The 13,933-nt window shown below is 37.3% G+C and overlaps 1 protein-coding gene across 1 annotated transcript; it reads right to left on the bottom strand.

The window, feature by feature from the left end:
* LOC127098394 (enolase 1, chloroplastic) lies at positions 1–3,170 on the bottom strand. The gene is made up of 7 exons (XM_051037011.1): positions 2,582–3,170; positions 2,193–2,500; positions 1,719–1,873; positions 1,315–1,632; positions 569–715; positions 432–482; positions 1–354 (listed from the first exon to the last, which is right to left on the bottom strand). Exons 1-7 carry the CDS (start codon positions 3,004–3,006, stop codon positions 289–291), a joined length of 1,470 nt encoding a protein of 489 aa, XP_050892968.1. The 5' UTR covers positions 3,007–3,170; the 3' UTR covers positions 1–288.
* Positions 3,171–13,933: the final 10,763 nt, after the last annotated feature.

Below are 13,933 nucleotides of genomic sequence, written 5' to 3'. Positions count from 1 at the left end.
TCTTCTCAAAATGCTTGTAGTTTCTCACTTGCAATTAATTTTAAGTGGAATTACATCTTCCAACTACCAAACTGTCTCTGTCTCTGCATTAAGTTACATTTAACTACCTCCTTGCATTACAACACTCAAGTTTGATTCAATTATTTTTATTTAAAAGACACTTCAAACTCTCTAACTCATCAAAAGTAGATCTTTTGAAAACTCCAGATAGCAGCAGCTATACCAGCAAAACTCAGGATTTCAGTGATTTCGATGTATAACTTCTGACATCCGTGGCGGCCTTTCATTCTAGGGCGATCTGAAAGCTTCACCAGCATAACGCACAGTTCCAAGTTCCTCTTCGATCCGAAGAAGCTGAAAAAAATTGAACAATGTCATGAGGGCTAGTCTTGAATTGAGGAGTAAAGAAGAAAACACGCGATTGCAGTTACCTGGTTGTACTTTGCCAACCGTTCGCTTCTGCATGGAGCACCGGTCTTTATCTGGATGAAACAAGATGGATAGTTAGTTAACATGAAAGCAATAGCATGTTGAAATTCACCAAATAGCAAGAGTATGGAAATAGAACCTGTCCACTGGCCAATCCAACAGAAAGATCGGCGATGAAGTTATCCTCAGTCTCACCACTCCGATGACTAACCATGACGCCCCAACCTGCAGCCTTTGAGTCAAGTGCAGCCTGAATAGATTCACTCACTGTGCCGATCTGGTTAACCTGCACTCAATCATAGATTGTGGAAAATAACAATGTTCAAATTCTGCCGCACAACAGTGCCAGTATAGCCTTTATTTGACAACATTTTGTATTAAATAACATAACTTAGAACAATAGAAATTTGTTCAAAAAACCCCCATGCTATAGCGGTATAGCCGCTATTTAACAACATTAATAGATAATAGATAAAACAAATGAACCATGTTTGGATTAGATTTTACTATAAGCATGTTTGAATTGACGTATTTGAGCTTGTCTATCGACGTAAGCACTTGTGTAACTATTTGAGAGAGCTTAAAGAAACAACTTATGACATGTTCATAATCTGTTTTTTCAGCTTATGAAAACAGCTTATATTATATGAAAACAACTTGAGTTTATTTTATCTTTTGTTTATCCAAACTAGGAATGACAAAAAATATAATCCACATCCATGGGGCATGGGCATCATCAGATAAAATCCACAACGGCCATGTGACGGATAGTTTAACAGGGTAAAATAAACGGATATTCAACTAACCATTAGCTAATGGATACGGATATGGGTTATGGGTATCCATATCCATTAAGAGACGGAAAATATGTTGTGTAATGCTAACCTTTAGTAGTAAACCATTGCAAGCCTTCTTTTGAATGGCTTCAGCTATTCTCTTTGGATTTGTAACTAACAAATCATCTCCTACAAGTTGAATATCAACGGAAGAGCCTAGTGAGGCCCATGAACTCCAATCATCTTGATCAAAAGGATCCTCGATCGACACAATGGGAAACTCTTTCACAAAGTCTTGATAAAGTTGACCAAGACTCTCCGCAGAGTGAACATGAGTTCCATCATTTGGCTGTTTCTTGAAGTTCAAATCATATTTCCTGTCCTTAGTGTAAAACTCTGAAGCTGCTACATCCATACCGATTTTAATCTGCATCGATGTTTTTCATTTTTCTGATTAGTACAAGCGGATATTCAAATCCTGCAACAGCATATAATAATGAAAACACGTCTTACCTTTCCGGTATAACCCGCCTTCTCAATGGCATCAATTAGTAAAACAAGTCCCTCTCTGTTATCCTGAACATTGGGAGCAAATCCTCCTTCGTCACCAACGTTACAAGCATCTTGTCCATATTTTGCCTTGATTATGCCCTTTAATACTTGATACACTGTTTTAGCATATATAACCAAGTTAAACTGATTGTCGCTATAATAGATAGTTGGTGGCGGGATTGGAAAAGAAACAAGAAACATATGCTATAATAGTATGCAGTCATGAACACATGTAACCGATTGAACCAGAAACCGGCCAGTTCGTCAGTTGGTTTGATCACCAAACCACGTTGAACCGAATGAACCAATTGAAACATGATCTCGAGGTCTCATTGGTTTGATCTCCAGTCCGATTTTTAAAACATTGATATACATATAAATTCTCAAACACACATTCTCAATATGATTATAGTCATAAAGAATTAAGTTTCTAACCTTCGCTGCCCATGCGAAGTGCCTCAGCAAATGAAGTAGCTCCAACTGGTAGAATCATAAACTCTTGCATAGCAAGATTATTACCGGCATGGCTGCCTCCATTTATAACATTAAAAGCTGGAACAGGCATGACAAGTTCCTTGGTTCCTGAAATCTCTTGGATATGTTTGTACAAGGGCACTCCTTTTGCTCCAGCACCAGCTCTACACACACTCAGTGAAACTCCCAATATTGCATTAGCACCCAGTTTTGACTTGTTAGGAGTTCCATCAATTTCCAGCATAATAGCATCAACATCAGCTTGATTCCTTGTTAATCATAGACATAGATGTAAGTTGTTTAGCACAAAAATCAGATGCAGGGGTAAAAACAAAACAAAAAACATTTACCTAACATCGACACCAACAAGCTTTGGAGCCAAAATTTCGTTAATATTTCTCACAGCATTAAGAACACCTTTCCCACCGTAAACACTTTTATCCCCATCTCTAAGCTCCAAAGCCTCGTAAATTCCGGTAGAAGCCCCACTCGGCACACCCGATCGGTAAAGCTGATCAGTCACCAGATCAACCTCCACCGTCGGATTCCCTCTACTATCAATGATCTGCCTCGCCTTCACCGACTTGACATTGTACTCCCTTGACACCTTTGCGGAAACCTCGGCCGCCGTTGCCGAGGCGCGGACGGATAGTGACCGACGTGATTTTCGGGTTTCATGGAAGGGGAGGGAGTGAGGCGAAGAGGGGATGGAGGAAGAGGATTGAGTTTGGAGAATGGTTTTGATTGTGGGTTGGTGTGTGAAACTCAAAGCCATTGTTTGTGTTTTGAGTTTTGATTTGTTTTAGGAGTTTAGGGGTTTGTGGGAAAAGAAAGTGTTTGTTTATATTAAATGTTGTGATGTTGTTGTTGGTGGGAAACTCCGTCAAAGGCGATGAAACTTAACTTTAAAGTCAATATGTCTTCTTGTTTTTTTTAGGTTGTTTTGTTTGTTTGATTTTTTTGACTCATTGGGATTGTTTGTTGGTAATACTACTTAGTACACGTGCTACTACTAGTACTATTTACCACTCTCCGTCTCATAATTTTTTTTTTTTTTTTTTTTTTATATTTCAAAATAAATGTCATTTTAAAGTAACAATACAACCTTTATTATTTTTTCTACTATTATATATTTATTAACTTTCATTTTTTCTTTTTTATTCTTTAATTAATAAAAAATATCAAATTAGGAATGTTTAAGACCAAACCAACCTGAAATCAAAGTGTTAACTGAATCGAAATAAATTGAAAACTGTAAAAATTTGCATTTGATTTTTGGATGTGTTTGAGTCATTCTTTAATATAATTGTGTTGTTCGTTTTATATTTTGCTTGGGATTTCTTGAAATTTCTTAGAAAAGGACATGAAAAAAGAGAATTATCATCACTCACACCATGACTATCAACGGTATTAGTGTTCTCATAACTCCCAAACACCCATATTTCTAAAAGTCTATAGTCGATTGAGCCATGCACTCACTCAACATTCTTCATGCAATGCAAATACATCTCTTACCACTCCCTACCATTTGATGATTTTATCACCTTTCCATTCTCATCTAAATCACTAATAATTGCCATGATTGAAAAGGGAAAACATGAAAAGAAAGAAGAAGGTGTATACCTAGGGACGAGCAGAAAAAAGAACTCTGAATTTAGAGAAGACGAATATCTTGCTTTGAGAAGGGAAAATATGGTAACATGTTTGAAAATGGGATAAAACTGCCTCTTTTATAACATTACAAGCTATGAGGATTAGGTAGTGATTGTCATCACTAGGTATACCAACATACTCCACACGTCTTAGACTTGCACATACTCCTTTAGTCATTTTATATTCTCATTATTGCGCATCATTATAATGTTTCATGTACCGATGTTTGTGAATCTTGAGAGACACTCCCCAAGCCGTGATTGACGGATTTGCCCCAAGCTATTCTTGAATAACTCGCCCCAGGCTTCGCCCGATTTTTTTTCTAGTTTTGGTCCAAACTTGATAACCCAAAGTACTCAGGTTAAATCACTTCTCCCTTTCCAAGACATCGTGCTTGAGGGGCAGTGTACTAGGATAATTTTACTAGGTCCTATGAAAGAAGGTCCATGAGTACCTGATACAATCTCATTTCCTCAACATTGTTAGGGTGCCTAACACACAGCGATAGGTCGCCTTATGTAACGCCCCAAACTGTTTTTAGGATTACCAACTGATCTCATAAACTAACACGAGTCTTTTCAGCATGTTTTGTCCTCATTCACACGCTTTAGAGAAACTTCCCAAAAGGTCATCCATCCAAATACTACTCCAAGTCAAGCACGCTTAACTATGGACTTCTTATTTGTTAGGCTGCATCTTGTTGGTTGTCGCGCCACGAAAAATACCTGAGTGTATCGCACGCTTGAAGATACAACAGAGTCGCCACCGAACTTTATTTATTCCCAAAGGAAAGGGAAAATATCGATAAAACTCAATGGGAAGAGAAAAAGGGTAAGGAAGTCAGTTATGCAGGGGGAGGGTATTAACACCCCCCACATCCGTTGTACTCAACAAGAACCATTTTGATTGTTCTTTGCTCGAATGGGTGTTACTATCTAAAGGTTTCTTTCAAATAGGGAAAAATAGTTTTAAATGAGTGTGTGTAAGACCCCAATTTTGACCCTAAGATCCCTCATGTTATTCTCATCATATGCATTAGCAATGGGATCACACCTTGGCATTCTCTCTACCCCTCATTCATTGGGTTTGCATTGGGAGAGATCACCAAGCATATTTCATTGTATCATGCTTCATTTTTTTCTTTATTTACTAACCAAAATACCAAAAATATGTCAATGTATAGTTTAACTCTTTTGTAGGTAGTGGGTATGCTCACCTTTGATCTATCAAGCTCATATCTAGGGTTTAAGACCCTCAATGCGAGAAGCTCAATCAAGAAATGGTTTACTATGGCAATAAGTATCATATATATATCCCCATGATATTCACATGTTATTTTGATCAAGAAATCATCAAGAGTTTGAAGCTTGTTTGCCTTGGAAACCCTAATTCATCTGGGTATCTTATGTGATTTCTTCAACAAGTTTATTCACCAATTGATCAAATATTTCAAGGGATACTTCACATTACATCATCTTATGCATATATTATCCTCCGTGAGTCCCAAAAGTCAAGAGAATATCAAGCTAGCAAGTTGGTTCATGGTGGTTGACCAGAGGAATTCAACTAGTCAAAACTGGGGTTCCCTAGACCCTATCTCATACAATTTTTATCATATGAAAATGATTCCAAGAGAAACATTACTATAAATGACATTACAAACAACTTTCATGTTGAGGTCAAGAGATAGTTTTTCTTGGAAAGTCATTTTTTATGGTGAAAGATTATAGGTCATTTTGTCTAAACCCTAGTTTGAAGGTCAACTTCTCAAGACCATAACTTACTCATTTTGTATGAGATGAAAGACATTCAAATTGAATGATCAAATTAAAGGTGTATAATTCAACTTTTATGTTTTTAGGAAGTGAAAAATCAACTTGCAAATGCATGTGCCAAGAGGAAACATTATAGGTCATTTTGGGCCAATACCATTGAACAAGTGATTTTCCTCAACTTCTAAAATTCATAAATACTTCATACCAAATACAAATGAGGTCAAATTTGTGACCGAATTGAAGGTATTTGAAAGAGATACAACTTTTATGAAGAAACGTTTCTTATTTGAAGCCCATAGAAAAAGTTATTCAAGGTGGAAGAAGTGAACATATGGCTTGGTACTTAGATTTTTTTTTGATATGTTTGATTTTCCAAACTTCCACCTTAAAATTCATCATGATACAAGCTTCAAATGAAAAAGTGTTAAACATGGAAGTTGTTCCTCGTGATCTAACCTTTCCAAAAAGTCCAAAATCTTCTCATTTGGACAAAGGATGAATGACTTGCGCATGGGTTAAAGTTGAAGGACCATTTGGAAGATTTCAAATTCCACTTTTCATACACGAATGCATGGCTTGACAACATGATTTCAACATTGCTTACACTCAATTTTGGACCTAAGTGCATCACTTGATGGGCCTATCACACGCCCATGCAAGCATGCAAGAGATATTTTCAAGTTTTGCCAAAAATGAAAGTGTGCAATTATCAATCCCATTGGCTTATAAATAGAAACTCTCTTGCTTAGAAATGGGGACCTCATGCGCAAGATTTGATTCAACAACCCTAAACCCTCACCATTAAAGGATAAACTTGAAGATTTTCTTTGAAAATTGAGTTGGAATCTCCCACTATTTTTGAGATTGAAACTCCAAGAGTCCATCCCTTTCCTTGATTCATTTCTACTCCATCAAGCATCTGAAGCAAGTCCAAGCATAATTGAGAGCAAGATCGTGCCAATCTGAAGCTACATTGAAGGTGAATTTCTAGATTTTTCCACTCTTCGATTCTATCTTATTTCTCCACTATTCTTGTTGATTTTTGGTTGTCTGAAGTCCTACCAATGTAGGCAACAAGATTGAGTTGCTTAGAGGTCAAATCGAAGCAACTCAGATCATGATCCTCAAAATTCAACTCCCTGTATCTTTCTATATACTTGGAGTTAGACAAAATTGAGGCCAGATTCGAGCTCCTGAGCGTTTTTCTTTAAATCTATGTCTCACTTTTTCATTTTGGTGATGGTTGAAGGTGGACCAGTCCGGTGAGGTCCACCGGAGAAGAAGACCGGAGCTCTGGCTCCGACAATGCGTTGGTAAGTCTCTGAACCACATGATCCATTCAAATTATTTTAATCTCACACGTCCATTGTAATTACCATGCCTGTTACGCTGTTGACTCAAGACCAGATGAAACGCGCGCTTGAGACCATCTAATCTGCCACCTCAATTAATGAGGGAGATCAGATGGTCCACATTTTTTTGATTTTTTGATTTTCATTTTAATGCTTTATTTTCGTTAATTCATATTAATTTTAATATTGATCCAAAAAATATGGGACTTTCACAAAAAAAAATCAAATATTTTTCTCTCTCATTTTTTGAATTAAAATTATTTTTTTGGTTCAATATTAATATTTTTCATGATTTAATTGTTTTTATGTATATTTTTAATTGTTTTAAAATACTTTTGACTTTCCAAAAATAATGAATTTTTTTCTCCAATGCTGGAATCTATCAATGTTGTGGTTGATGACCAACAGACTGATGTCACAGACGATGTTGAGACATCTCTGAATGATCCCCCAACTAATTTCTCAGACAAAAATAAGGAGAGTGAACCTCCTCAAGTTGAACCTGAAGATGACAAAATCAACAAAGGACCCTCCATCAGAATTCAGAAGGATAATCCCAAAGATCTCATTATTGGAGATCCAAATAAAGGGGTCACAACTAGATCAAGGGAAGTGATCTCACATGGCTGCTTTGTGTCCAAGATTGAGCCTAAGAATGTCAAGGAAGCCTTGACTGATGAGTTCTGGATCAATGCCATGCAGGAGGAGTTAGGTCAATTCAAGAGGAATGAAGTATGGGAATTGGTTCCTAGACCTGAAGGAATAAATGCCATAGGTACAAAGTGGGTGTATAAGAATAAATCTGATGAACAAGGGGTGGTTACTAAAAACAAAGCAAGATTAGTAGCACAAGGATATACTCAAGTTAAAGGAATGGATTTTGATGAAACATTTTCTCATGTAGCTCGCCTTGAGTCCATTAGACTATTGCTTGGAGTGGCATGTATTCTGAAATTCAAACTATTCCGAATGGATGTAAAAAGTGCCTTCTTGAATGGCTACTTAAATGAGGAAGTATATGTTGAACAACCTAAAGGATTCACAGATCCAAATCTTCCAAAGCATGTGTACAGATTGAAGAAAGCCCTCTATGGTTTGAAGCAGGCTCCTAGAGCTTGGTATGAGAGACTCATAGTGTTCCTCACTAACAATGGATACAGGAAATGAGGTATTGACAAGACCCTATTTGTGAAGAATGAAGGAGGAAAACTCATGGTGGCACAAATATATGTAGATGATATTGTGTTTGGTGGGATGTCAGATCAGATGGTCGAACATTTTGTTAGACAAATGCAGTCTGAGTTTGAGATGAGCCTTATTGGAGAGCTGACCTATTTCCTTGGGCTACAAGTCAAGCAGATGGAAGATTCTATCTTTCTATCTCAAAGCAAATATACGAAGAACATTGCTAAGAAGTTTGGCATGGAGAATGCAAGTCATAAAAGGACACCTGCTCCTACACATTTGAAAGTCTCCAAAGATGAAAATGGTGTTAGTGTAGATCAAAGTTTGTATAGAAGCATGATAGGAAGTCTGCTATATCTCACAACAAGCAGACCTGACATTGCATTTGCTGTAGGTGTTTATGCTAGATATCAAGCTGAACCAAAAGTCAGTCACATAAACCAAGTGAAGAGAATACTGAAATATGTCAATGGCACCAGTGACTATGGGATGTTATATACTCATGGATCTGGATCTATGCTGAATGGTTACTATGATGCTGATTGGGCTGGAAGTGTCGATGATAGGAAAAACACATCAGGAAGATGTTTCTTCTTGGGGAACAACTTGATATCATGGTTTAGCAAGAAACAAAATTGTGTGTCCCTATCCACTGCGGAAGCTGAATACATAGCAGATGGAAGTAGTTGTTCTCAACTGGTTTGGATGAAACAAATGTTGACTAAATACAATATCACACAAGATGTCATGACATTGTACTGTGACAACCTGAGTGCTATAAATATTTCTAAGAATCCTATTCAGCACAGCAGGACAAAGCACATTGATATTCGTCATCACTTTATTAGAGAACTAGTGGAAGAGAAAGTCATATCACTAGAACATGTTACTACTGAATTGCAATTAGCTGACATATTTACAAAGGCTTTGGATGCTAATTAATTTGAATGTTTAAGAGAGAAATTAGGGATTTGTATTCATGAGAATTTATAGCAATTAAAGTGGAGTGGAAAAGGTAATAAAAACATTGTTTTCCCACTTAAAAGAAAGTGCCCCATTTATGGTAAATCATTACCTAGTATTGGAACTACCATCTATACCATTTTCATACTCAACCTCAGCACAACCACTTCCATCTTCATCAAACTGTATCGACCATCTCTGCTAGGGCAACAAAAATTATTTCACAAGTTCAACAAAAATGTCTCAACACCCTTCATTTTCTAGTTCAAAACCCACTCACAAAGCAAGAACTCCCTCCATGGATTTTCTGGATGAAGACGTTTTGGAAGTTATTCCTCTTTCAGTAATCCCAGGCGACGCCCCTGGTCCATCTTCCACTGCAGGAAATAATCAAGGTGATTGATTTTGAGGAAGAGAGCTCAGATGATGAAGATGACACCTTGCTTCATCACTTGGAGCCAAGGGTTGCAAAGAGAATGAAGACCAGGAAAGGGAGGTCTGTGGCTGATATGATGACAGCCAGAACTAGTAAGAAGGTTGCTGCTGTAGGTCCTTCAAAGTCATGGAGTAAACTGGAAGTCAAGAAGAGAAAGGTCAGAGAAAGTTCTGATTCAGAGGATGATGTCGAAGACGATGTCCCAGACATCTCTTCTACCAAAAAGCAAACTGTTAGAAAATCTCCTGCCAAGGTTGCTGCTGTGCATTTGGATAACATTTCCTTCCATCTGGAAGATGGTGCATCCAAGTGGAAATTTGTGATACATATGAGAGTTGCTGTGGAGAGGGAACTGGGTAAGGATGCTGTGGAAGTGAAGAAGGTTATGGAGTTGATCAAGTCTGCTATTTTAGTGAAAACAGTTAGTGCATTACCCCAATGTTTTGAAGGTCTTGTGAAGGAGTTTGTTGTGAACATCTCGGAGGATATTGCTGACAAGAACAACAAAGAGTTTTGCAAAGTGTTTGTTAGAGGAAGGTATGTAAGGTTTTCCCCTACTATAATCAATAAGTTCCTAGGAAGAGGAACAAAAGGAGCTGTTGAATTAGAGGCCACAGACAATGAAGTCTGTAGGACAATCACTGCTGGGCAAGTCAAGGAATGGCCAAGCAAAAAGCATCTCTCAGCTGGAAAATTAACTGTAAAATATGCTATCTTGCATAAGATAGGTTCAGCCAACTGGGTGCCAATAAACCACATCTCAACAATATCTAATGCTCTTGGAAGGATAATATATGTTATTGGAACCAGGCTCAACTTTGATTATGGAAGGTTCATGTTTGAACAAATTGTTAGACATGTTTCCACAAATGCAGTGAAGCTGCCAATTGCCTTTCCCTCAATTATTTGTGGGATAATTCTAAGTCAGCAACCTGGTATTTTAAGCACCAATGATATCCCCAGTAGAAGGAAGCCTCCATTGTCAATTCATTACAAGTTATTTGAAGGCAGTCATGTCAATGACATTGTCATGACATCTGCAATGAAGAAGCTAGCCTCTCAAGGTGGCCTGATTGCTGAATTAAAAGAAACCTGTAAAGAGTTGGAAACTGGGATTAGGGTGGCTAAGGCTAGGAAAGAGGCTTTAGAGGTTCTAATTATTAGTTTGGATCAAGGAGAGATGGACAATGTTGGTGAAGCCAAGGAAACAGATGCCCACACCTCAAGTGAGAGGTCTGATTCTCAAGATTAATCTAGTGGCAGTTCTGGATCTGAAGGTGATGAAGATGCTACCTCCTCAGACTAAGTTGTGGTGATGATGGTCCCCCCTGTTATAATGATGTGTGTTATGGATGCTTGGATGCTTGGATGCTTGGATGCTTGGATGCTTTGATGTTTGTAGTTTTTTTGGCAGTCTTTTTTGATGCCATGATGTAATTTTTGGGCTCTTTATGAGTTCTCTGGATTTCTGATTATCTCAGCTAATATAGCTGTGTATAATTATGGTTCTGTACCACTTGACTTTTTGTTTTAACATTTTATATGTTATAACATCCTTTGTTACATTCTCTGCTGGACTGATTGACATTTATTTTGTCTAATTGGTCACTTTGGTCTATTTTGACTAAAAAGGGGGAGAAGTTAATATGTGGAGAGCTGCAGTTAATATGTGCTGAAGTAGCTAGCTAGGCTAAACAGTTGTACATGTGATGTTGAAGGAGATGTCAGAAGGAGGTTCTGAATGTTAACAGAATAATGTTTTGTGTTGTATAGGTGATGTTGAAGGAGATGTTAGAAGGAAATTCTGAATGTTACAGGTGCAGTTGTTGTTGAAGGAGATGTCTGTGTTGAACAGACTTAGGGGGAGAAGAAGCACCTATGTGTTTATTGTGTGTTTATTACTAGTTGCTATTATAGCTAGTAATTATGTGGTTATTGCTTCTGCTGCTGCTTAACTGCTGATATGTTTGTACTCTTGTGAATAAATGGACTGATATATGTTTTAGCCAAATTTTTCCAAAGGGGGAGTTTGTTGGTTCTAAGTGTTGGCAACAATTTTGGTAAAACCTAGAGTGTTCACAAGGTGTCACATGTGTTGTCTTAACATAAGATAACTCGTACCTGCTGGATGTTTAAAATGTGATTATGCAGGATTTTACTGAGATGTCAGACCCGATGTCATGACATCTGTATACAGAACATTCAGTCTGAATGTTATGTATTATGTGATTGCGTTTTTAATGCTAATCTGTGTATGATTGATGAGATGATTGAACATGCTATCAATCAGTAATTACAACGAGATTAACTTATTTTCCAAAGAGATCTAATCAACTGTCATGAGAAGATATGAATGGAAAATAGTTTTAGGGTTTTATGATGTCCAAGCCCAGCCAGATGCTTCTATAGAAAGGAGATGGAAAACCTGATTTGATACACAAGAAATAATGAACGAAATATTGAGAGAGAATAAGGGTTTAAGTCTTGTATGGTCGTGTGAATTGTAAGCCATTCAATTCATCCATAGATGATTGAATTGGTCTGATTTTTGAGTTGTAATTTGTCACTCTAAGCTTTTAAGCATGAGTGTGTATCTACTTGATTGAAGTTGTTAAGTAAGATCAAGTGTGTGTCTTTGAAGAGTGTCTTCTTTTCATTGTAATTCTTGTTTTATATCATTGGTGTGATTGAGGGGGAGTGAGTAGGATCTCATATATAAGATTTCTTAGGTAGAAGTCACACGGGTAGAGATTAGGTGAAAAAGACTGTAACTTGAAGTTGTTTACTGAGAGTCTTTGAACTGATTCTATTTAGTGGGTTTCCTTCCTGGCTTGGTAGCCCTCAGACGTAGGTGAGTTTGCACCGAACTGGGTTAATAATTGCTTGTGTCTCTTGCATTACTGTTCTTTATCTTTTATCCTGTTTGTATTGTTCAGATATTAGTGTCGTGGCATTACCTTCGACATCTCATATCTGATACCAGAATTTCAATACTCATTGTAAATAAACTTTAATCCAACTTTGACCTTATTTTGTAAATAAATCTAGCTTGTAAATATAACCCATTTCAAGTTATTTTGTGGTTCCAATGGCCACTTGTTAAAACCTTTTTCAGAAACATTAGTCATAGGTTTGAGTTATCATAGTGGTTGATGTAAATCTCACCTCATCCTTAGTGTTGGATTATAAGCCTTCCATGCTTATTATAGGGTTAACCCCTCACTAGCATGTTGAAGCCTTCTTCACATGGTGGATTGTTGGTTTAGATTGAGTTTTCTCCCTTTGATAACAAAAGACCTTAAGGATTTTGATTAAAATCAATTCACTAATCTTTGAATTTTTTACCACGAACTACGAGGTTTTGATCCTCCTTTGTGATGGTACATAGGCAATGGGTTCATCCATTCAAACAACAAACTTGTAAATATAATCTATTCTCTTCTCATCCCTCCAATCTTTTGCACAAATCTTTTCACAAATACCAAATTACAACACATATTTTCAAAAAGGGTTCCCTTAGAGTACTAAGGATGTTTTGGGTGCGTAAAACCTTCCCATTTCATAACCAACCCCCTTACCTAGATCTCTGACATTTTTATTAGTTTTTGATTTGAAAAACTTCTTACTTGGCATTTGTTCGCTTTTTAGCCTTTCCTTTGGACAAATAAAAGCGCGGTGGCGACTCGAATTGTATGTTGAATTTTTGGTTTAGTCAATAAACCTAAAGGTAACGAAAACTCCGCTACAGAAAAGTGGCGACTCTGTTGGGGAAGAAACTATTAGCCCCGTGGGTTTAGCCTACTTTTTGCTTGAATGTGTTGTATGTTTATATTTATTTGTGGCATATTTTTGTGCAAATTTGGGATGAATGTATTGTTTGTAATGTATGAATTGCTTGATATATTAATTGCTTGTATGCTTGGTGGTTTCTTGTGAGATGAGTTCTATACCCGAACTCGAGTGCACTTATGATAGGAGAATGGCATAGTCTTGTTGACTTGTGTGGAGTTATTCCTTAACAAGTTAACTTGCAAGTCCATTCACTTGGTGGAGGTCTTATTGGGATCACTAAAGTCACACGAGTAGTCGTGGTTAGGCATTACTCTTTCCAATAGGAGCCTTAGAAGCCAGGGACCTTAGATACCTAGCCCATCTTGGCCTATTTTAGGGCGTAGTGTGAAGGTCGTTCAAGTGTAAGACTTGATGCGATTGTTACGCGATACTACACTCATAAGAGTCCCTCTTGAGAATATTTTTGGAAGACGAGTAGTCGTTTTATCCGATAATATCCGAAAGATGGGATGATGACTATGAGAACCTTTTAGAACATGATTGTCA

This window comes from Lathyrus oleraceus, chromosome 1 (assembly GCF_024323335.1).
Source record: "Lathyrus oleraceus cultivar Zhongwan6 chromosome 1, CAAS_Psat_ZW6_1.0, whole genome shotgun sequence".
Lineage (NCBI taxonomy): Eukaryota > Viridiplantae > Streptophyta > Magnoliopsida > Fabales > Fabaceae > Lathyrus > Lathyrus oleraceus.
This window is presented reverse-complemented; position numbering and strand designations above follow the sequence as displayed.